Source organism: Candoia aspera, chromosome 3 (genome assembly GCF_035149785.1).
Source record: "Candoia aspera isolate rCanAsp1 chromosome 3, rCanAsp1.hap2, whole genome shotgun sequence".
In the NCBI taxonomy this organism is placed as follows: Eukaryota; Metazoa; Chordata; class Lepidosauria; order Squamata; family Boidae; genus Candoia; species Candoia aspera.
The window spans coordinates 166,545,638-166,571,318 of record NC_086155.1 but is presented as its reverse complement, the minus strand read 5'-3'; the positions used below and the strand labels follow the sequence as shown (position 1 = coordinate 166,571,318).

General features: G+C 36.5%; 1 protein-coding gene across 1 annotated transcript in view; it reads left to right on the top strand.

Annotated features, from left to right (window-relative positions):
- The window catches only part of CCDC178 (coiled-coil domain containing 178), a 186,156-nt gene that overhangs the window by 7,956 nt on the left and 152,519 nt on the right, over window positions 1-25,681 (top strand). Inside the window, exons 3-13 of the mRNA XM_063299961.1 lie at window positions 55-89; window positions 728-819; window positions 2,234-2,428; window positions 9,862-10,082; window positions 11,301-11,443; window positions 13,478-13,631; window positions 15,209-15,304; window positions 15,392-15,528; window positions 21,227-21,410; window positions 23,370-23,432; window positions 24,973-25,134. Coding sequence (XP_063156031.1) covers window positions 55-89; window positions 728-819; window positions 2,234-2,428; window positions 9,862-10,082; window positions 11,301-11,443; window positions 13,478-13,631; window positions 15,209-15,304; window positions 15,392-15,528; window positions 21,227-21,410; window positions 23,370-23,432; window positions 24,973-25,134 — 1,482 coding nt within the window. The remainder of the gene's footprint in view (window positions 1-54; window positions 90-727; window positions 820-2,233; window positions 2,429-9,861; window positions 10,083-11,300; window positions 11,444-13,477; window positions 13,632-15,208; window positions 15,305-15,391; window positions 15,529-21,226; window positions 21,411-23,369; window positions 23,433-24,972; window positions 25,135-25,681) is intronic.

The following is a 25,681-nucleotide window of genomic DNA, read 5'->3' as shown; positions in this document are numbered from 1 at the left end:
ATCTAAGATCTATATAATACAATGTTTTAATGAAAATCTGATTTATGTTCACAGCACGAACTTTTATATAACTTGGAAAAAATTCCATGGTAAGAAAATTACATGTTTTGATTCAATAATTATTATAAACAATTATTATAATTATCATAAGCACTCTTCTAACTAAAATATAAACAGAAATACTGTCATTACTATTCTGTGGGTATAGACTTAAATCCTGTTACCAAAAAAATTGGTCAGGTATATCAGGACAGAACATAACATTGTTTGAATATTGATTTTAATAAAATTTAAATTAATTTCATTAAATATAAATACTATTATTATTTTCTGTGTATTTAATAATTTCCCCTTTATAGCATGTTGAAAATTATCATACAATAAGGGTTTAGGGCTGAGGCTTCAGAGTCCGTATTCATCGTTATGCATGCCATATATTACATACTTTACTTTAAAATATAATAAGCAGAAAATATATGCTTATTGCCCAAACAGATCAAAATACTTTGTTTCCAGGGAATTAATAGAGGGATAGAATAGGTCAGCTAATTGTATCAATAACACCAAAATAAGTCTATATGTACTTCTTTGGCCTGAGATTAAAATGGAGAGATTAAGAGGCTAAACCAATAGCATCCTGAGAGAGTTGGAGACAGAAAATAGATCTGAAGTACCATACGATGATGGAAAGAAGATCCAAGCCGATAATGCTGATTTATATTCCCAGGGATTTGGATGTTAAAACTGTCAAAGAAACAGAAGACATCTGTTTACCATTCTCCACTGAAGTGAAGGCTGAACAGTCATTGTATTGGAAAGGTAATACTAGTTAAATATTTACTTGCTTTCCCTTAATATTAGTGATGATCAGACTGTTTAACTGTAATTATTTTCAGACAACCATGAAATAATCAGAATGTTTGACAGCTACAGTATAATTCAGTTTATAATTTAGATTATAAAACGTTGAAACATTTCCAATAAAACAGTGCAAAAAAGGATCATTCTGTTGATTGCTATGTCACAAAAGTCCTTAATGCCCCATCTATGAAGGAGGCAAAGGAAATGGCGAGGAGAGAAGGAATCTCATCCCTATCCAGTGAAATGGAAGTTTAAATCACTATTTTAGGTTCCAGTCTGTGTATCTATAGTGCTTCACATGGTGAAACTTCTCTGTTTGCCACCATTGGCATTTACCAGAAAGGGTGGCTTCTGTCTTCTGAGAGCAAAGAAACCCACACCAGATAATATACTGAACATAGTGTTTTGTCATCCCTAAGTAAAATCTAAAACAAATTTTTTACACATTTTTCTACCCTTTATTCTGTATATTTTCAGCAGCATTCTCACAAATGATTGCAGTATATTCTGTTAACTCTTCCAGTCTTCTTGAAGCCATTGAGATAAAACTAGATCTATTTTAAAATGAGAATGTTAAAAGTTTGAAATTCTTAAAATAATGTTCAAAATTTGATTTTTAGATTTTTGCTTTGTTTTGTTTTAAATAAACTTCTGAATGAACTGTTAAACTTTGGACTAAAAACTTAAAGACAGAGACAGAGATAGTCCACATAAGAATGATTGACTCATTGATAGCATTGAGTTTTATTTGTTTGAATTGGAATAGCAACACTTATCTGAATTCAAGACTTTTGGAGACAGTCAACATTATTTTTTTTTAAGAGAGGGAAAGTCTAAGTGCAACAGTTCTGGAATTATTGAGATACACCTCCACCCCCATCTCCCATAGTTTCATATTTAACTCCAGATATTCATTTAAACCCGTCCAATTGAGCACGACATTTCCCTACACTACATGAATGAAACAGGCTAAAAGAAATCTGCTAAGCCCTTTCATTCATATTATGTGATGGTAGAAGTGGGCAGTGCTCTCATATGAGCTCATGCTAACAGTGTTCCTAACCACAACAGTGCTTTGCGTTTAATCTGATTAGCCTACTGCTGGTGACAATTATATTAATTCTGAATATTCAAAAGTTTTGGTCTTTTAAGATGTTTTTGTATATAGTATTTCTGCAGTAGAATAACACATGAAAAATCTAAATTGTGTATAGATTTGCATACACAAACATTTTGTATAGAAATCTGAAATTTTGTGCATTGGTTTTTAGGACTCTGTGCTACATAGTAACATTAAAAATGAAACTTAAATTGTGCATTTTAGAAAGATGTGCTATTATATGCAATAGTATTGCTTGTTTTTTAATTGAAGATATTCAGCCTTTGAAGCAGAAAACAGCTGCTGTTGTAGCAGAAGTCACTGAGATAATTACACGATTAGAAAATGAACGTAAAGATGCTGAAGAAGCCTTAGAGTTTGAGAAGCAACGTAGAAAAAAACTATACCTAAATTCAGATAAACTGTCATTTTGGAGACTACAACAGCTTCCCAAAGCTGTTCAAAAAGGTATGAAAAATAGCCATGTAAAGAAAAAAAGAATTAATTGATTTATTTGTGTGCCATATTAAAACTTCTGGGAAAAGAAGATATGAAATTACTATTCTGTTTTTGGGGATCATTTGAAATAACTGATGAAATAATAGTCCAAGGAGAGAGGGGAATTATGTCAGCCTTTATTTTTTTTATCATACACTGATTTTTTAAAAAAAACAATCCAATCTATCTATCTATTTATTTATTTATCATATTTTTATCACCGCCCATCTCCCCCACATGGGGGACCCTGGGTGGTTCACAGTAAAAACAATTTAAAATTCAATAAAATTATAAATAATACCAATATTTCAATAAATATAAAATACAATAAACTCCAAATAAGGGCAGATCAAATTCAGCCCATAAGGGATAAGGCTGGTCCCTGCAGGGTTAGGGAACTAACCAGCCCCAAGAATGGCTTTTCCTCTCCCCACTCCAAGCATAGTGACAAAACCAGATTTTCAGCTGTTTTCTGAAGTCCAGAAGAGAGGGGGCTAACCGCATTTCCGGGGGAAGGATGTTCCAAAGGGCGGGAGCTGCTGCAGAGAAGGCCCACCTCCTGGGCCCCACCAGATGGAATTCTCTTGCAGACGGGGTCCATAGCATGCCATCTCTGCCTGACCAGGTGGGACGGGTTGATGTGACAGGGATGAGATGGTCCCTTAGGTAACCTGGACCCATGCCATGTAGGGCTTTAAAGGTGATAACCAACACCTTGAATTGGACCCAGAAGCAAACTGGCAACCAATGCAGCTTGTGGAGCAGTGGAGTTATATGTGCTGATCTTGAAGCACCTAAAATCATCCGTGCAGCCACATTTTGGACCAGCTGTAGCTTCTGGATACTCTTCAAGGGTAGCCCCATGTAGAGCGCATTACAGTAGTCTATATGGGAGATGACCAGGGCATGAATGACCGTTTGAAGGGCCTCTCGCTCCAGGAAGGGGCGTAACCTGCGCACAACACGAAGTTGCGCAAAGGCCCTTCTGGCCATGACCGCCACCTGCTCTTCGAGCAGGAGTCATGAGTCCACAAGGACCCCCAAGTTACGCACTGGGTCTGTCTGGGACAGTGCAACCACATCCAGAACTAAAGATGGCAAATTCCTGGGAACCGAGGGGCCATTAACCCACAGCCACTCCGTCTTACCAGGGTCCAGCTGAAGCTGTTGTTCCCCATCCAGACCCCAACAGCCCCCAAGCACCTGGAAAGGGCAGCCGCAGCATCACTTACTTCCCCCGGGGTGGAAACGTATAGCTGAGTATCATCAGCATGTTGATGATACCTCATCCCATGGAGACGGATGATCTCACCCAGTGGTTTCACGTAGATATTAAAAAGGAGAGGAGAGAGTACTGAACCCTGCGGCACCCCACAATGGAGGGGCCGAGGGTCGGATCTCTCACTCCCAATCACTACCAATTGGGAACGGCCCTGGAGGAAGGAGGTGAACCAGCGCAGAACCATGCCGCCCACCCCCAACCCCCTGAGCTGACCCAAAAGGATACCATGGTCGATGGTATCAAAAACCGCTGAGAGGTCAAGGAGAGCCAGGATGGATGCACTGCCTCCATCCCGTTCCCACCAGAGATCATCCATAAGTGAGACCAATGATGTTTCTGTTCCATATCCGGGCCTGAAACCTGACTGAAAGGGGTCCAGATAATCCACTTCATCCAAGATCCTCTGGAGTTGCAATGCCACCACCTTCTCAACCACCTTCTCCATAAATCTATCATGTCCAAAAGCTCAGAACTTAGTATACTGCCATTATTTGAGGCTCTATTTGCATTTATTTTCATTTATTACACTGTCAGCATTATATTCATCAGGAAGATAATTGTGAATATTCCCTGGTCAATTTCCTTACTCCTTAAAAATCCATATACTGATGGCATTTTGTATATTACCATGCCAATATTATAATCTCCAAAAGACTAAGGAATATGTGTAGAACTATGTTCACACATAGTATGAAGATGTGTACAACGCTCTGTAGGCTTCTTTCCAGGCATTGAGCAAAATCTCAAACAGTCCTTGGGGAATGTGCATATTCTGACATCAGAGAATATGGGAGCAAAATTATACACTCTGCTAGATCAGTACGCACAGTCCCTAAATAAAGAATGTAATCTTTAAAATATTACTACAAGTACAGTTAAGCTTCTTCAGCAAAGAATCGTTATTGTCATGAGTAAGGATGGCGAGCAGGGGGCTCCCATCCAGACTGTCAAGCGCATGCGTAGCACTGAGGAATTGTTCAGCCATTCAAAGAGACACAGATCGGGACCGCCTTAACCCTTGGGGGTTATATGTCTGGGTTTTTCCCACGCTTCAGTTTGTTAGGATTCCTGTTAAGTACTAGCAATAAATATTAGAGACCAGTTCATTGTCTCAGTGTGTTTCCTGGTTGTTAGGACAGTTACCGTGTCGTGGTGCTGGAGCTTGAGCACCTCAGTGATGCCATGAGCTAAACCGTGAAGGGCCACCCAAGACAGGAAGGTCATGACAGAGAGGTCAGACTAAATGCGATCCCTGGGGAAGGTAATGGCAACCCACCCCAGTATTCTTGCCGTGAAAACTCAATGGATCAGTACAACCAGAGATATGTCGGTATACCATCGGAAGATGAGACCCCCAGGTCACAAGATGGTCAAAATGCTACTGGGGAGGAACAGAGGATGAGTTCAACTAGCCCCAGATGTGATGACGCAGCTAGCTCAAAGCCGAAAGGACGGCTAGTGGCCGACGGTGCTGGTGGTGAACGGCGAATCCGATGTTCTAAGGATCAACACACCATTGGAACCTGGAATGTAAGATCTATGAGCCAGGGCAGATTGGATGTGGTTATTGGTGAGATGTCAAGATTAAAGATAGACATTCTGGGCGTGAGTGAACTGAAATGGACTGGAATGGGCCACTTCACATCAAATGACCACCAGATCTACTACTGTGGACAAGAGGACCACAGAAGAAATGGAGTAGCCTTCATAATTAATAGTAAAGTGGCTAAAGCAGTGCTTGGATACAATCCAAAAGATAGAATGATCTCAATTCAAATTCAGGGCAAGCCATCTAACATCACAGTGATCCAAATATACACCCCAACCACAGATGCTGAAGAAGCTGAAGTAGAGCAGTTCTGTGAGGATCTGCAGCACCTACTGGACAACACGCCTAAAAGAGATGTTATTTTCATCACGGGAGACTGGAATGCTAAGGTGGGCAGTCAAATGACACCTGGAATTACAGGTAAGCATGGCCTGGGAGAACAAAACGAAGCAGGACATAGGCTGATAGAATTTTGCCAAGACAACTCAATGTGCATAACAAACACTCTCTTCCAGCAACCTAAGAGACGGCTTTATACATGGACTTCCCCAGATGGACAACACCAAAATCAGATTGACTACATCCTTTGCAGCCAAAGGTGGCGGACATCTATACAGTCGGTAAAAACAAGACCTGGAGCTGACTGTAGTTCAGATCACAAACTACTTCTTGCAGAATTTAGGATCAGACTAAAGAGATTAGGGAAGACCCACAGATCAGCTAGATATGAGCTCACTAATATTCCTAAGGAATATGCAGTGGAGGTGAAGAATCGATTTAAGGGGCTGGACTTAGTAGATAGGGTCCCGGAAGAACTCTGGACAGAAGTTTGCAACATTGTTCAGGAGGCGGCAACAAAATACATCCCAAAGAAAGAGAAAACCAAGAAGGCAAAATGGCTGTCTGCTGAGACACTAGAAGTAGCCCAAGAAAGAAGGAAAGCAAAAGGCAACAGTGATAGGGGGAGATATGCCCAAATAAATGCAAAATTCCAGAGGTTAGCCAGAAGAGATAAGGAATTATTTTTAAACAAGCAATGCACAGAAGTGGAAGAAGACAATAGAATAGGAAGGACAAGAGACCTCTTCCAGAAAATTAGAACCATTGGAGGTAAATTCCAGGCCAAAATGGGTATGATCAAGAACAAAGATGGCAAGGACCTAACAGAAGAAGAAGAGATCAAGAAAAGGTGGCAAGAATATACAGAAGAGCTGTATAGGAAGGATAACAATATTGGGGATAGCTTTGATGGTGTGGTCAGTGAGCTAGAGCCAGACATCCTGAAGAGTGAGGTTGAATGGGCCTTAAGAAGCATTGCTAATAACAAGGCAGCAGGAGACGACAGCATCCCAGCTGAACTGTTCAAAACCTTGCGAGATGATGCTGTCAAGGTAATGTATGCTATATGCCAGCAAATTTGGAAAACACAAGAATGGCCATCAGATTGGAAAAAATCAACTTATATCCCGATACCAAAAAAGGGGAACACTAAAGAATGTTCAAACTATCGAACAGTGGCACTCATTTCACATGCTAGTAAGGTAATGCTCAAGATCCTGCAAGGTAGACTTCAGCAGTTCATGGAGCGAGAATTGCCAGATGTACAAGCTGGTTTTAGAAAAGGCAGAGGAACTAGGGACCAAATTGCCAATATCCGCTGGATAATGGAAAAGGCCAGGGAGTTTCAGAGAAACATCGATTTCTGTTTTATTGACTATTCTAAAGCCTTTGATTGTGTGGACCATAACAAATTGTGGCAAGTTCTTAGTGGTACGGGGATACCAAGTCATCTTGTCTGCCTCCTGAAGAATCTGTATAATGACCAAGTAGCAACAGTAAGAACAGACCACGGAACAACGGACTGGTTTAAGATTGGGAAAGGAGTACGGCAGGGCTGTAACCTCTCACCCTACCTATTCAACTTGTACGCAGAACACATCATGCAACATGCTGGGCTTGAGGAATCCAAGGCTGGAGTTAAAATCGCTGGAAGAAACATTAACAATCTCAGATATGCAGATGATAGCACTTTGATGGCTGAAAGCGAAGAGGAACTGAGGAGCCTTATGATGAAGGTGAAAGAAGGAAGTGCAAAAGCTGGCTTGCAGCTAAACCTCAAAAAAACCACGATTATGGCAACCAGCTTGATTGATAACTGGCAAATAGAGGGAGAAAATGTAGAAGCAGTGAAAGGCTTTGTATTTCTAGGTGCGAAGATGACTGCAGATGCTGACTGCAGTCAGGAAATCAGAAGATGCTTAATCCTTGGGAGAAGAGCAATGACAAATCTCGATAAAATAGTTAAGAGCAGAGACATCACACTGACAACAAAGGTCTGCATAGTTAAAGCAATGGTGTTCCCCGTAGTAACATATGGCTGCGAGAGCTGGACCATAAGGAAGGCTGAGAGAAGGAAGATCGATGCTTTGGAACTGTGGTGTTGGAGGAAAATTCTGAGAGTGCTTTGGACTGCAAGAAGATCAAACCAGTCCATCCTCCAGGAAATAAAGCCAGACTGCTCACTTGAGGGAATGATATTAAAGGCCAAACTGAAATACTTTGGCCACATAATGAGAAGACAGGACACCCTGGAGAAGATGCTGATGCTAGGGAGAGAGGAGGGCAAAAGGAAGAGGGGCCGACCAAGGGCAAGGTGGATGGATGATATTCTAGAGGTGACAGACTCGTCCCTGGGGGAGCTGGGGGTGTTGACGACCGACAGGAAGCTCTGACGTGGGCTGGCCCATGAAGTCACGAAGAGTCGGAAGCGACTAAACGAATAAACAGCAACAAACAGTTAAGCTTACTGAAGGGCTTAGTGAGGGAGCTTGCTAGCTTGCATACTTCCATGAGGCTCTCATAAATGATTTCAGGATGAGAGAGAGTCTTTTGCACTCCAGTTGAGTTTTGTTATATGCTGCAGAATTTTGAAAATACTTAATGAAATATAACCGATGTAACTTTAAAGTATTGTATTATAAGACTCAAATTTTAATTAGGGTAGAATTATATAAGTGAATATTAAATTCATATAAGTGTGGTTCTGAAGTGACACTTTCTGTGCAAACTACATGGTGGTTTGTGACTACTTGGTAAAACAGGATTTGCTTCCAAGGCAATTTGAGATGTACACTACATTTCTTTCTTGCCATATGTATATTTGTAGAGCAGATTGCTTTACAGGAACAGCCCTAACACACCTGGTCACCATACAGCGTCTGCAGCTCTGCTGTTTTTTAATCATCGTTTTATTTCATGAAATTTATCTGTATCAACAACATTAATTGGTTGTCATTACATCACCTACCTCCTTGCTGTTTGTGCAGAAATTCTCTTTTGTTTAAATGTCATATTTAGCAACTTAGTCTTCTTTACAGTCCACTTGATGAGAGTGTATTAATATCCCTCTTTTGTGTCAAGTTCATCACAAATTGCATACAGTGAATCGTTATACTGTGAACAATTGTGCATATTCCCAATTTTTAATTAATAATGACATTTTGCTTCAGCTGTGACTATAGGTGCCACTTACATTTTCTTGTTATTAGTTAGAGGCTTGACCACGGGCTAGGCACACTGAGCAGACAACATGCATAGTTCTGCAAATATACACACATACTCTTAATGGATTTACAAGATTATGCTTGCTTGCTTATTTATTTATTTCCAATATTTCTATCCCAATCTAACAGACTCTGCATAGATAACAACAAAAGAAAACACAATATTAAAACAAAGGTCTGAATCTTCACTGAAAAGGTTCCAGTTCATCTGTATCCTCTGGAATCTTCTGTAGTTGATTTGCCATCACTTTTTCAGCAACCTTTCTCAAGATGAAGAGGTTGGAGATTTAGCAAAAGTTGTCAAGCATGGCTGGGTCAAAGGAAGACTTCTGTGTCTTACCAGGAGGACATACAAAATCCAGCTAATATGTTCAGTTTTCTAAGGCCTGTTGAAGGTTATGCATATTGAACAGACAGTGGTCAAAACAATGTCGAGAAATGTACATTCTGCAAAGTTTAGAGAATTATTATTCATAATGCCTGGCAAATGCAAAATCCAAATGAGATGGGCTCCAAATGTGCTCTCTGGAGCTGTTAGATAGTATCCATTATTTACAGGAAATAATTTGGGATGCTATCTTCATTTTGACTTCAGATGCTGGGATGTTAGTGGAAATGTGAATTTTGGCTTCTTTTCTGGAAATTGCTGTTGCCTATTTTTTAAAAAAATAATCTGAGTATTCCAGCAGTGTAGCATAGGTGATTCTTTATATCTGTGGTGACAATCATATCAGAAAAAAGTTAACCAAATGAAACAGAAATAACAACCAGACCTTTAGCTTCTTATGTATATATGCTGCTGAAAAGTAATATATCATAGACTGCTATACAAAATGGACATTAATTTTCTTCAGAAAGTGACAATCACAGCATTATATATAGGCAGATGATACAAAATTATCTTTTGAAGGGAAATGTACATTGCAATGTAGCAATTTGTTATATATTTAAACTTAAAAGCAATAGTTATCATTTTCTTATAATAAATAGTTTCTTTTATATTTTGCAGAATGGGAGAAATGTTTGCAAGATATTACAGAATTACAGTGTCATTTTGAAGAAAAAAATGAGCAGTTACAGGATGCCCTAAACCAATTGACAAGAATAGAGGCAGCAAATTCAGTGATCCAGAAGCAAATAAACTTTATGAAGAACTACAGCCCTCTGCTGGAAGAAAAGCTGTGTCATGAAGATAATTCTATGAAAGAAGTAAAAACATTATTTGTGGAGGTAAAGGAGTTCAATATTTTAATTGTATTTTCTTTTGGTTTAGTGCATGCCCATTTTAAATTTCTATGCCCAATAATAATGCTGTGTACTTAAACATGAAAAAAAGTGAAAAAATAGCACAGTACACATGCTTTTCATCTTTTGAGGATGAAAAATTTGTTATGAAATCAAAAGGCAGTTTTACTATAGCAGCGTACAGGCTTGGTCAACTGTTCAAAGTATAGATATGATATTAAATATTTTAAAAAGTATAATATTAATTTTGATTATATCCAATCATGATTTTCTCTATTAAAAAAAATAAAACCCTATAAAAATAAAAAGGTTACTTGTAAGTTTTACTCCTTGAGTCTATCAAGTTTTCACTTTGGTATGTAATATCTTCCTTGCAGAAATTGCAATCTTTGTTTTGCACATGAAATTGTGGTTGGGCAAAGGGGAACAGATGATAATATGAATATCTCGATGTCATCACACAAATGCCACAAATCTGGCAAATGCCATAAGTAATGGTGGCAATTATAGGATGATGTTATTGCCTGTGTGTTGTTTTAGCACTATTGTGGTTTGGTACTGGCTATTTGCAAAAAGGTTTGTACAAATATTAATTAAAAGTATTAAGCATGTCTTAATTCTTGAAGCTTGATGTTACAACTATAATCACATATGTTATCTCATATAGTAGCAATTGGATTATTAGATTTGTTATCTCCAAACCATGATTCTGCAAAAAAACTTTTAGGGATACGGAAAAGAAAATCAAAAGGAGTTAATTTTTACCAGATAAATATATTCAGATAATAAATTCACTCTATGTTTGTGAGATAAAAGTGTGATGTAAGACACTGGTAATTTCATTATAGTCAATTAGCATAGTCTACCTCTTCCAAATTCTTTGTATTATGCTATTTGATCACAGTCCTCATTCTCTATGGCCGAGGGAAAGACTAGCCTCTTTTTTGGAAAAATAGCTGGGTGACTGTATCTATGTCCTCAGTTAAGTATACAGATCTCCTAAAGAAACTTACATCCATATCTACAGTGTTATGTAGATTTAACTCTCATTAAACTAAGTTGGTTTATTTTAGGGAAACAGATAAAGGAATGACAAAAGAATGCAGAAGTAAAATACTATATGGTACTTGAGTGTTGTTATTATGATAATCTTGGTGATATTTTTAGTTTTGTATTCTAAATTAATTTCTGTACTTTTCCAAGGCAAAAACTCAATATGATACAGTTCATCAGAAATATTTGGAAGTGCAAACATTGCATGAAGAAATCAAAGAAGAATGTGAAGAAAAAAGACTATATATGTCAAAGCAAATAGAAGCCGATGAGATTACGATAAACCGTCTTATGTAAGTGTATTTTAATTTTCTGAGAGAAAGTGATCTCCATTTATACATAGGAAACCTGAGTTTCAGATAACAGATCTTGATTCTTTTGGGAAGTTATGTTTATATAGTGTCATCTATATAGGTACACTGATTCACTGTCCATTTTGTAAAGAACAGCTATGACAAATGCCTCTCCCAAGGGAAGATAATTGAGGTATGGTTAAGCAGAGGAAGAAGTCATGATTATTCCAGTGATATATCCTTTTTTCTAGGCAGATGATCTAAAGTTTTCCAGAAAAAGAAAAATTTATTATGTATTGATTTGTTTGAGTTATATCTTGTCATTTCTTGAGGTGCTCAAGATGGCTTACAGAGGGATCTCCTTTTGTTTTATTCCCATAAGAACAAACATGGAAGGTAGGTTGGAATTGGCTAGTTGGAATGGAAAAGTGAGGTAACAAATTGTTGGTTGAGAATAGGAGAAATAGTAGATCTTTTGTTAAAGGGAAGGGAAGAAGATGATACAGTAATGTGGTAAGGAGGATTAATTAAGGAATTAATTTCAGGTAATATGGGATACAGGCAAAGCTTCTGGGATTTTCTTGTAGCCAGAAATGAACGAGGAATGAATTCTGGAACATAAAAAATGCTCTTACACTCTGTGCAGGAGGGAGGAAAGGCATAAGGAAGATTAGGTGGGCCAGTGGATCAGCCATACTGAGTTATTGACAGCAGTTGAAGGGGGAGAGAGGAAGTTAGTGCAGTACAGTATGCCAGGCTGGTTGCTACTGAGGGGAGAAGAAAGAAGGAGAAATATGTACCAGTCTTGCCCTTCCATCCCTTCCCTCACATTCCACAGCTGATGCCTTTGGCTTGTCCTAGCTCTTCCCTTCTGAAACACTCAGGTGTCAGTTTTCTACAGTGCATGAACCAGTATGTCTCAAATGTACAGTATGTTTCATTTCAGGCATGAACCAGCCAAAAAGAACTGTTTTGTGCGCAGAATGTTTTGTGTATTCCTAGTTTTTATATAAGGAAGAAAACCCATTTATCAGTGATGGTACTCATAATTTAAGTAATATCCCTAATTACAACAAAATATTTCTCTGCCTTGGGAACATAATTTCCGTTTATATGAGATGTTACAGTGTTAGTGTTGTGCCTAGCAGTTTTCCTTGATTGTACATCATTGCAGATTATCAAAAAGAATTTACAGTCAGAAGTTCCTTACCATAGTATAATGAAGTTTTAATGAATGTCTGGATTAGATCCTATCTACTAAGTTCTGATCATGGAACAGAGCTTTCTTCCTATCCTGTCATGCTGCAAGTTTTTTTCAGTGGCAGAAAAGCCCCTGCTCCTGTATATTGTAGGATCCTCCACATAAGAAGGATGGAGGAATCACCAATAATAGGTTACCTGCCATTATACAAGGAGAAGCTAATTTATCTAGCTAGAATATTGGCAGTTATTTTATGACCTGGAAATACTTCTGTCTTCTACTTTTCTAGGACACTTTTCAGAATATAAAGTACATACAATATTTGCTGTTAGTGAGCAAGCCCAGTATTCTTTCTGCTGCTCTCTCTGCCCCCTCTTATTAGCTTCCAATATATAATGCTAAACTTTATTACACTGCAAAAATATTTGTTGGCTAAGCTGGCTGACAATTAAGAAGCTAAGATTGTAGAAACTTGTGAACTGTAAATCAAATTTTGTTTGTAAGCTGTCCAGAGTCACTTTTGTAGTGAGATGGGTGGTGTATAAATTTAATAAATAAATAAATATGGAAATTAATGGGGTTTTCATTAACATGCTTAGGCTTACATGGAATATTAAATGTCAGAACTTAAGAACGTACTGTTGCTACTCTTGTGGTGGTGTAAGAGATGAATGCAGTTATTATAAAGAGATTGGTAGTACTGCGATTATCAATAAATAAAACCGCCCAGAGTCCCTCCTTTGGGGGGGAGATGGGTGGTGATAAAAATCTGATAAATAAATGTTCACTTGACATTTGGAGAAATCGATCATTTGATTCTTGCTGCTTTTTAGGGATGAGTTAAAAGAAACTGCTATTTTTTATATTGACTTCAATAACAAGATAAATGGATTGAGGGAGGAAATACTGGAAAATGAAAATCGCCTTAAAGAACTAATCAAGCAAGAAGAAGATACAAAAGCTGACTTAATTTCTTGGCATGATAAAGTGAGTTTTAAATATTAAGTGCAAAGCATGAAATTCTCAAAAATGCAATAGCACATGAAATCCTATGATTTTGTCTATTAAAAACTTAGACAACTTGCAATCACACTAATAAATGTGTTACATAGTGCAGTGAAAATATTTGATTAAAAATTACATATATTCCATCTTGCAAATTCAAGCATCAGTACCCAGCATGTTTTATCAACTGGGGCCTACAGATTCCAGCAGGTTCCACTGGGGCTGACATCATTCCTGTTTACCTCTCCCCGGGATGGGTGTCATTAAGTTGTTGACACAGTGTACTGACAAATTATTAAGGACACAGTCTTGTTTAGGAATAAGTCCCACTACATTTAGTGGGACTTCCTAAGTAAACATCTATAGGAATATATTTTTAGTCCTCTATAATTTTCATATTAATATAATTTTGATATTGATATTGTAACTTCCCATGAATGGAACTTAGCTAGCTGAAATGCCCTATCAAAAGTGAGGAGGCAACATACAGTTATTTCCTTTTTTCCCTGCTCTACAGGGCTGAGGGAACTCACCTGAGTAACATAGGAAGGAGGTGCATGAGGAAAGAAAACTGCCAAGAATCTTTTCTCTGCAAGAAGCTTTTCTCACTGTCAGTGTCCTTCTGTGAATGGAAGGAAGGACAATTCAGGATTCAAGATAGGTACAAACATACGTTTGTATCAAGCTATAACCTTATCTAGTCCAGCATTCTGTTTCCTTAGTGGCAAACCAGATGTGCTTCATCTGGTTTAGCCATAAGCATAATAATACTGTCTCATTCATGTTCCTCAGCAATTGCTATTCAAAGGCATATTGCTCTGATTACCTCAGACCTTGCAGAGCTGGGAAAGGTCCAGAAGAGAGTTATAAAAGTGATCAAGAAACTTGAGCAACTCTCTGTGAGAAAACCTTATAGCTTCAGGAATATTTTAGTTTAGGACAAATGTAGATCAGGAGATTTATACACCTATAACCTTTGTTATACAGTAGGTGTATAAAATTATGCATGATGTAAAGAAAATGAATAAAGATAAAATATCTATAAGAACCTGGGGTCATCCTATAAAGTTAAATGGTGAGAGATTCAAAAGTAACAAAAGGAAATCCTTCACACAGATCATAGTTAAGCTATGTAACTTATCTGCATAAGATATAGTGCAAGCCATCATTTGAAGATTATATGAATTTATAGAAGATATGGCCTTTACTAGTTCCTGTCATATTTTGAATTCCAACATGCATATAATTAGGCTCTCTTTGCCTCCTTGTATAATTACTTTCACTTACATTCTTTCATTAAGATCCATCATGCTCACCACAAATCATCTTAATTTTTTAAATAATATTTTGCTAGTCCTTTAATCTTCCATTTTTCCATTTTATATATACACTTTTACTTATGATGCTAAGTATATCCAAGCAGATTTTTTAGAACTGGCTTTCTTTTCAGACAATAGGGTTTTCTTTGGGTTTTTTGGTAGACTATAATAATACTATTGTGAAATATATTTGTGGTATTGTTTCAAGATGTTAATTAAATAATGTATTTTTAATATTAGAAAAAGCGTTTGAACTTGAAAATTTCCGGACAAGAAAATGAAAACAAACAACTGCTGGATGATTTTTTTGAACAGATGAAGACTATGCAAAGCTCAGTAAGTTTTAAGATGCGTATACATAAAAATATTTTTCCATTCAACTCATGCCAGTATTTTCATAATTGTATATGCTATAATCTGTAGAAATCCAGTAAAGAGTCTGATCTACAAAAACTGAAGGATAAGCTTGTGAGTGATCTTCAACAAATAACTTATTTGGAAAATGAAAACACAGATCTTAAAAATGAAAATGCAGGATTTATGCAAAAATTCAGAGAGAGGTAAGTGGTGCTATGTTAACCAATAAGCTTACATGTGAATAACCCAACTGAACAGTATTATTTTGTTTCTAGCCTTTTTATTCTCACTGAAGATACAGGGCATTCATTTGAGCTGTATATAAATTAATTTGGAAACATTAATTGATTTCTGTTGAACTTCTCCAAGATCTGAATTAGCTCAGGTACTAGTGCTAAACTGATATATTATGACCTAAACATTTTGAAGAAAGTTTTTCAAACATTTTCAAAAGATGTATTATCCTATCCAATACACAAACACAAAGCCTACCTTGCCAATACTAAGGTGATGGGAAATGGGTCAGGGGAGAGAGCAAAGAGATTAGAAGGAGCCAAAGAGAATACTGTAGTAGCAACAGACTAATTTTCTTTCATCTCAGAGTTAACAGGAATAATTATAAACTCCTTGGAATAGGCAACAGTGAAAATACCAGTGTAGATACAAAGTGGCCATTTAAGAATCTCATACAATTAATTAATTCTTAGGCTAATTAATACTAATTAATTTTAGTAGATTAAAGCCTGAATTGGCTTAGTAAGCAGCAATTAATACAAATATGGAAGTGATATAATAATAATTTTTTAAATGTACATTGTGTTCCTAAGAAAAATAACCACAATTGATCTATAAATCTCAAATGAACAGCATTACTTAAAAAGGTTTTTTTTTAAACTGCTTCCGGTCCTTGGATAAATTTCTAAACTGACAGCCAGAGAACATATGTTAAGTTTGAGTTTGTATTTAATATGTCAATTTTTGACATTTTCCTAGAAATTACAGGACAAGAGTGAGACTTGAGTCACAATGCAGTTGGAGGGGGTCATTTAGCCCAACTGAAGCTGCTACTTATCATGAGAGCTTATTTGAATAGCAATATAGCAAAATAGCAAAAATATTAAATATTACATACATAATAAATTATTACTTTTAATACAGTGTTAGCGTGGCTGCGATGGACTTTATATGCTCTGCACTTTTCTCCACTCAAATAAAAAAGTGATAGCATTTTCGCCTAATGCTGATGTTTATACCCACATATACCCGCACAAATGGGATGCGGTGGCGCTGTGGGTTAAACCGCTGAGCTGCCGATCGGAAGGTCGGCGGTTCGAAACCGCGTGGCGGGGTGAGCCCCCGTTGCTCGTCCCAGCTCCTGCTCACCTAGCAGTTCGAAAACATGCAAATGTGAGTAGATCAATAGGTACCGCTTCGGCGGGAAGGTAACGGTGTTCCGAGTCGTCATGCTGGCCACATGACCCGGAAGTGTCTATGACAACGCCGGCTCTAAGGCTTAGAAACGGAGATGAGCACCGCCCCCTAGAGTCGGACACGACTGGACTTTACGTCAAGGGAAACCTTTACCTTTACCTTATACCCACACAAACACACATAATTTTTATCAAAGAAGTTTTTCCGCAGAGAACAAACAATTCAAATTTTAAGTTAGATAAGAGAAATAGAGAAAAGTGATAGAAAAGTGAAAAAGAAATAAAGAACAAGAGGTAGAAAAGAAGGAAAAATAAAAATAAAAATAAAGAAGTGGCTCCTGATCTTCTTAATAGCAGTTATAAGTACATTTTTATTGATCCTCTCTCTCTCAGGTTACATCAAAGTTTCCTTCTTTCCAAAATCTGCCCTTTCTATTCATCAAATCCATAAATCATCAGTTCATTTTGTTTCTTTTTTCAGCAAAAAGTCCATAAGGGATTTCCATTTGCTAACTAATGCTAATGTTTCTTAAAGCTATATTTTATATATCCATTTAGGTTCAGTACTTTGGCTTAAACTCTCAGTGTGTGTGTTATAGCTGTGTGTGTATAGTATGTGTGTTTGTTAAAATAAGACAGCAGCTAAATATGTCTTGGTCAATTTCTCTGGAAACTCATTGATACCACAGTTTTAAAAAATGTTATTTTTTAAAATAAACAGTTTTAAAAAATGTTATTTGTGCACATCAGATTACAAAACAACAACAACAGAGTATTTAAATGATGGAATATATAAATTCTAGTCAAGAATAAATTAGGCCAAATATTACATAAAGAAATATACAAATCAGACATAGGCATACAATGAAGGTATAGGTCAGACATAAGAGTGTAAAGGCAGGTGAAGAGGGATACATAGAACAAAGTAGGAGAAATGGAGCTGTTAGATTTTAGACAAATGTACAGATAGATTGGGCATAATAGTGGAAGAGAACAAGTGGGATATGGTCATCAGTACTAAAATTGGTACCATTTTGCACATTGAAGTGTCAACCTAGAAATCTTAAGAGAGCAACAAATTTGTTAGAACATATTTTCTGACAAAAATATTCTGAAGATTTGCTTCTATACCAGAGGAGGTCGTGCAATGCTTGAAAATGAGACAGTGTAATACCAACTTTTTAACAGTGATCTGGAAGTAATTTAGGAAAATACAGACATGCAAGCAGAATGCCTGTTCTGAATAAATTAGTGGAAACCATTATAAAAGATAAAATATCAAAACAGAATTATGCATCAGTATATTTTGTGAAGTTAGTCAATAACCAGTTCAAATATTTTGCTGATGCATGGCTTGTTTTAACCATACTTCGTTGAAAATGCCACAGCGAGGGATTAATGCATAATGTTAAGCCATAAATCATGGTTTGATACTATTCTGTGAGAATGACTCTAGAGGAAATTAGCCACTACAATGATAGAGTGCTGTCTTCTTAGGCTAATAATGCTATTACACCTTGGCACAACCACTCGAGTAAAGGGTAATATCCTTGGGTTTGTTTTTTTTTAATCGTATGGCATACGGTGTTCATGCTGCTTTTTCTTGATGGGAAATCCTTGTGAGGTCCAGCAGCCAGATGTGTAGACTATTTAGCTGTGATAAGTCATGTTGCCTGGGGTGCACCACGAGGAGGCTAGTCTACATACATATATTCTTGGTGATTTAACTAAACCCATTTTCACTAGCAAAGGGGTAAAACAAGGTTGTATCCTCACCCCACTGTTATTCAACTTTTATATTAACAATATTGTTGAGAAGTTTGCTAAGCCAGAATTCTATCCTCCCTCCCTTGCCCATTTACCCATTTTTGTTCTCCTTTATGCTGATGTTGCAGCCATAATGTGTGTAACCCAAGTAGGCCTCCGAAGATGCCTTAAAGCTCTATGACTTTATTGCTCTAGAGAACACTTTGAAATAAATTACTCCAAAGCAAAACTACTGCTGTTCTCTAGGAAATGCTTTAAGGCCCCAATTAGATGGATGATCAGTGGCAAAAACACCAAGCAGGTAAAATCTTTTAAATATCTAGGTGTCTATTTTCAATCTTGCTGGTCTACTCAAACAAGAGAGCTTCTAATAAAAGCTCAAAAAGTATCCCTTGCAATTTAATTAATTAATTAATTAATTTTATCCCACCTTTATTATTTTATAAATAACTCAAGGTGGCGAGGTGGTGTGGTGTGAGGTGAGTTGGGCTAAGAGAGAGTGACTGACCCAAAGTCACCCAGCTGGCTTTCATGCCTAAGGTGCGACTAGAACTCACAGTCTCCTGGTTTCTAGCCCAGCACTTTAATCACTAGACCACTGCTAAATTTGCAGGTTAATTTTGTAACAAGTATGTCCCAGCAGCTATTAAACTAATTAAAGCCAAAGTTCTGGGTTTGATGCTATATGGTGCCCAGTTATGTATTTATAAGGAGTCTTCTAGTTTTGAAGCAATCCAATCAAAATTCTTGAAAATCTTACTATGAGTTCCTTACTCAACTTCTGGTGCTCTAACATGACTAGAATTAGGCTGGATTTCCCCTGGGACCCAACTAAGACTTTGTCATCTTAGATTCTGACTGAAGCAAGTCTATTGGAGAACTTCCTTAGTCCATCTCTCCTTGCTTCATAGGTTCTCTTCCAACCTAAGAAGATAAATTAATGACAATTTGGCATATTGCGGTCTCACTCTGTCAGTGCTACCTGTTTTGGGACTTGAAAAAAACCTGGCTGAACTAAAGCAGAGGATTTGGGGCCTAAATATCCAAAATGACAGAGCCAGAGTCTCCCATTCCTTTTATAGCACAATTGTTCCTCCCTGGACTATCCCTAAATATTTCTTTAACATCTTATATGTTCCACATAGAAGACTGTTTTGGCCAAAATTGGGGCACTAGCTATTAGGACAACAACCAGTAGATATCTAAGCCTCTCATATGAAAGCCAAACATGTTTCTGTTCAGGCTTGGAGGTAGAATCTGCCTCATGTGCTATTAAATTGTCCACTACACACTCAGTGGTGATCAAGCTTAATACCTCCAATAGTTAACACTTCTAATTGCCACCACAACCAGGAGGCCATTATCCTTTTCCTGGATGACCGCTTTTCCTGGATGATCTCGAAGAAAGGTGCAAAATTCTATCAATAGCTATAACTGTCAGAAACAATCTGGTTCCTCCCTCGTGTTATTGTTAGCTGCTAACTGCTTTAGGATTTTCTTGCAATTTTTAAAATTCCTTTTTATAGGAATTTTATCTTTTACCGTATTGTATGCTGATCTTTTTTTGTGTTTGGTCTTGGACCATAAATATATTTTGATTGATTGATTGATTGATTGATTGAATGAATCATGGTTTACGAACCATTATGGCTAGAATCAAACATTACATTAAGAGAAAAATCCAATAACCTCATTATGGCTTAACATGAAATGAGCCAGTGTGATCAGCAGTATCATGCTATTAGAATGTATAGCTGCATATATATTTTATGTATGTATGTATGTATTTATGTATGTATGTATGTATGTATTTAATTCAATTTGGACACCGCATGACTCCAGTTGACTCTGGAGGCTATTAAGGAAGGAAGATAGAAAAGATGAAGCTGTAATAGATAAACTCAATTAAAATTAATATTTTAATTATGCATTTGAAACTTAGTGGACATTTTATACACTTTTAATACATATATACAGAGTTTTTAATGCTACCTGAACGGTGGCAAGCTGTTTGATTTATAACCTCCTAGGAGCAAAAGGCAGCTTATGCAGCACTCTCTTTTCCTATATTTCCTTACAACAAACCTGTGAGGTAAGTTGGGTTGACAGGGAATGACTGACTCAATGTCACCTAGTTGGGTTGACAGGGAATGACTGACTCAATGTCACCTAGTGAGCTTCCATGGCTCTTAATCTGGTTAAAGTCTAACACCTTAATCACCTGACCATACAACATCTCTCAACTGTATCTGTGCTCTGCCGGTTTTTTAGTCCCTACTGGTATAAAAGGCAAACTCCTCATGATTCCTAGTGATTTCATGTTCACATCCAAATGGTTTTCTTGACAATAATACCGAAATGCCTTCTTCTGGGATATTTTTTTCAACTTTCTAGTCTAGCCTACAGCTCCCCCATTCAGGTAAGAATCGTGTCCAGCCTGATTAGTATTTCAAGATGAAAGATCTATGTTTCTCCACAACAAGCAGTGCTTAAATTTATAATGGTAAATACTGTTTCATTGTCTTTTTCTTTACTCAATAAATATATTAAAAAAAATAAACCTATGTTGTATCAGTAAACTTCCAATTATAAAAGATGAAGCAAAATGTGGCATTTCTTCATAAAAGCATAAAAAATATCCAGCCTTTCTAAACTACCGAAGCAGTGCTAATATTGTAAGCAGTTTTTAAATTTGTTTTAACAGTGCGAGAAGGAAAGTGGGATATCAATCAGAAATTCAGGTTTTGCAGAAAAATATTCATAGGCTGGAAGAACATTTAAAAAAAGTCAGTAAAGACCTTTATGCTGCTGAATTGGCTTATGATGAAGCCAGAACAAAACTGGAGGAATTGGATCAAGGCATTGCTAAAGAAAAATCATGTTTCAAGGTTGTTTAATATTACTCAATTTTTATTATATTTAATTATAAGATGTTAAATTATTGCATTGAACAAAATAGAATATTACTGCATTTATCCAATTTTGTATTTAATGAATGCTTTTTTTGGAAAAACGAATTTGCAATATTTATTTCATTCCTGTGAAAAACTTCGTGTCTGATTTTTGCTTCTAGTTCAAGAAGCTTGCCAGGCCACTTTTTCTAGTAAGTTTTTAACCATGTTTTGAATTACTCTTTTGCATTGCACTATTTGTAAACCTGTTTAGGAACAGGCATCACTATTCAAGAGAGATATTTGCAGATAAGTAAATTTTTACATCCATTGCTAATGAAGAAGTACATTGTAGTCTTTATTCAAATTTGATAGGATATCAAAATCTGCACCTGGTATACCTAATCATTATATGTTACAGTTCCTGTGACTTATAGTTGAATTTTATTAGGGTTTTTAATGATTTCAAATTTCCATAATTGAAAATTTATTTCTTAATAGAATTAAAAAGTAAATTCTGCTGTTAACCATACAGAGAAAGAAACATAATATACATGAAAGAAACTAGAGTAATTTTTAAGTGGGGTCCCACAATCCATAGGAAATATTAGTCATTGAATAAGGAGGGGAATGCTTTTTAGTGATTTCTTCTCTTTGCAGCACTGTACTAGTTCTCATTCTGTTCCAAATAATTTGCCAATCTCCTTCCTCCCCAGAACAAATTTTAAGATGTTAGGACAGCTGCAAAAAAAAGCAACATCTGAATTTGTGTGTGTGTGTGTGCACGCACATGTGTGCCTTTGAGCCATTATTGATTCCTGGTGACTGCCTGGACAAGTCCCTGCAGTTTTTTTGGCAAGATTTCAGAAGTGGATTGCCGTTGCCTGCTTTCTAGGGCTGAGAGACAGAGACTGGCCCATAGTCACCCAGTTAAGCTTCGTGCCTAACATGGGACTAGAACTCAGTCTCCTGGTTTCTAACCTGGTGCCTTAACCACTACACCAAACTGGCTCTCTAAAAAATTACTCTCACTGTTTTCATGGAGAGGTTCCATCAGTGGAAGATACCCTATAGAAGGATGCCAGTTCTAGCACTTGCGTTATTGAGACGCTGAGTAACATCACTTACCCCTTCCCCTGGTAAATTCTGGACATCGTTCAGGTCTCTTTTTAACTTACATCTTCTTCCTGGAGCCTTTCATATGGGTGGGAGAGAGGTGGAAGGGTCAGTTGGAATGCTTCATTAAAGCAATCCTGTAATATGGTGTTAACAATTGAAACTATGTAGAAATAGCAACCCAAAAGTTAAGAACACCACAACCAGCCTTTAGAGAGCATACCTGAATGGAATAGTTAAATTTGTTAAATACTGTAGTTAAATTTATCTCAAAAGGCAAAAGTCGTCTCAAATCCTCTGATAGGAGATAAATTCTCTGGAAAGCAGGAAGCAAGATTTTGTCATGTTTCAAGATGTCAGTGAAAAATCCACATAAACTCAACTCAATTTGATGTTTTAAATCAAAGCACTGAATTGATTTGCTCTTCCAAACTGATTCAGCTCATATTGTTTTCCTCATCTGAACTGAACTGATGATTCAGATCATTTCAGGGCCTATTAACATACACTAGAATTTAGTTTTCAGTATTGTGCACTGGAATTAACAAGTGTACCGAATAGTGTGTCATACCTAGATCTGAAAACAGATATGTGGAGTTCCTTGGAGGTTTGGACATAAGTGTTTCAAAGTGTCCTACAGAACTGCCTTTTTTATGGATATTAATATTCAGATGCCAGAGTTTGGTAAATAATGAATTTATCTTCAATTTTATATTGCGAAATGATTGCTACTTCGTCAAATAGCTTCTCATATTTTTATTTTTCACCTGATTAGAGATTATTTATTTTATGGCTATTTTCTGAATTTTTTTGTAATTGTTCTATTTATTTATTTTATAGAATTTGGAAGAGAATATTAAAAAACAAATCAGAGATGAAGTAAGTGCTTGGAAGCTGACTCAGGTAAGGAAAATAACTTTTTAAATGTTTGTTCAAAATATTTTTCATTGTTTTTAATTGATATTCACACCATTTCTTTTGAATAATCTATGGCAAGATAGCTTGAACACAATGCTATACATAGATAGCACTAAATCATTTTACAATAGTAAAGGTACTTCAAGATAATTGAAGAACCTATAGAAAGCTGTTTTCTTGACCGTTTACTCTTCTTGTCTGGCAGAGGGGGACCATCAACCCTAGATGACCATAAAATCAAATGTTATCTTTCTTGTTTTAACCCATTAATCTAACCTTGTAAAGAAATGTGTTAGGTATAAAAAAGGAGCAGTTTGCTTGCTGCTCTGTACATAAATTTAAAAGTCCCCATAAAGTCCCTAAAATCAGATACCTTCTAAAACACAGGTTAAAAAAACAATACTTTTCAGATTATAGAATTAAAAGATAAAATAAAGTATTTGCCAATATGTAACCACTTCTGCTTATGATTGATTTTTTTTCACATAGGACTTCTACAGAATTTACAGGATCATCCAGCTATTGCTGTGATGATACATCATTAACCCTCACAGTTGCTAATTTACCTAAAGTGCAACAACAAAACAACAACAAATTTGCCCAAATTGGCAAAAGGCAAACATTTAGCACATCTCTTTTTTCTTTCTAACCATATGCATTTAAGTTGAAAGAGGATTTCCTAAAACATATGTTTTACACGGGGGCTCAGTCTAAGAGTATGTGCAAAAATGCTGCATTCACTTGAAAGAAAGACTATTTTTCTCCAAATAATTTACCTTAAAATCAGATAATTGTCTTCCATTTCTGAGAGGAAAAGAGATACAGGTAACTATTTTCTGGCTTTTATCTATAGGGAGGAGTTGTTGTTTTTTTAATTTAAAGGCATCTTTGAATTTAAATACAGGGCAGAAAGTCTCATAGGCATCTGGTGAAAACCAGGATGATGAAAAAAAAAAGATTCATTTTGGATATTGGAATCATTACAACATTCCATTTGGATGCTCCAAACTCCTGAAAAGGTCTAATTTCCTCTATTGCCTACTACTCCATCCAGGATCCCATCAGAAATTAAACATTGTGGCAGGCAGATGACTTTCTGAAAAGCAATAGAAATTGTTGTCTTCTGAAATTTGCAAGGGAAATATGCTGCCAGCCTAGTAATGTTGGTAGCATGTTTTCTGCCAGAAATCATGCAGTTTCAACTACAACATCCATATTTCTAGTAGATATTATAATTCAAAGTCTTTTTGCCTTATCTAACTTTCTTCCCAATTTGCTCACAGGAATCCATTCATATATAATGTAAGGAATGCTTTAGAAAGAATACATATCAAAGACTTAAAATTGTAATGAAAATGTGGCAGTATGTGTAAAGCCTTAAAAATTACAGTGTATGAACATTAACTGTTTTGTGCAATATCTGTCCCAGATACATATTTTTGATAAAAGTGGAACTGTCTATTTTTAGATGTCTCCCTTTGGCTCAAGTACTTCACCAAATGTATTTTGTTTATATTATGAACAGAAAAGAGTTAAAGTATTACAAGCAGATTTAGATAAAAAGAAAAAGGAGCATGAGAAATTACAGGAAAAAGTTAAGAATAAATTAAGAAAATTTGAGCTGCTGTCAGCTGAACAATTAGAAATACTGGCAAAAAATAAAGATCTGCACAAAGAACTTACTGAGGTAAGTTAAATAAGAACTTATTGGAATGTTGCTCCTTTATACTTCCCTTATTAAATTATTTTGCATTTTCTTACTTCACAGAATATAAATGGATAAGTGGAATACAAATTGGCATTTGGAATAAATCAACTTGTCAATATGAAATTAAATGTAAAATAGCTGGTACTCCTTGGCTGTAATGGCTTCGGTGAAATGCAAAAAAAGAGACAGAAATAATTATATTTTCAAAATGGCACTTTAATGACAGTGAGTAATGCTGTCAGCTCTTCCCCAGGGGACAAAAATTGGTAGAAACAATGTGATAAAGACCAAGAGGCTTATTGGGCACGTGGCTGGAATTGTATATCTTTGTTCTTACCTGCACATGTACTTTAGTGAAAACGAAGTTTATATAAGCATCCTCATATTAAGAGTAAAACTTTATATGTTTAGTTACTTAACTCGTGTTAATTAAAAATGTTCAGCACTGAGATCAGTGCCACCCCTGTATTCCATGACTCTTGGATTTTGTTGGGGCTTAGGAGTCTGAGCTGCTAAACTGTTAGCT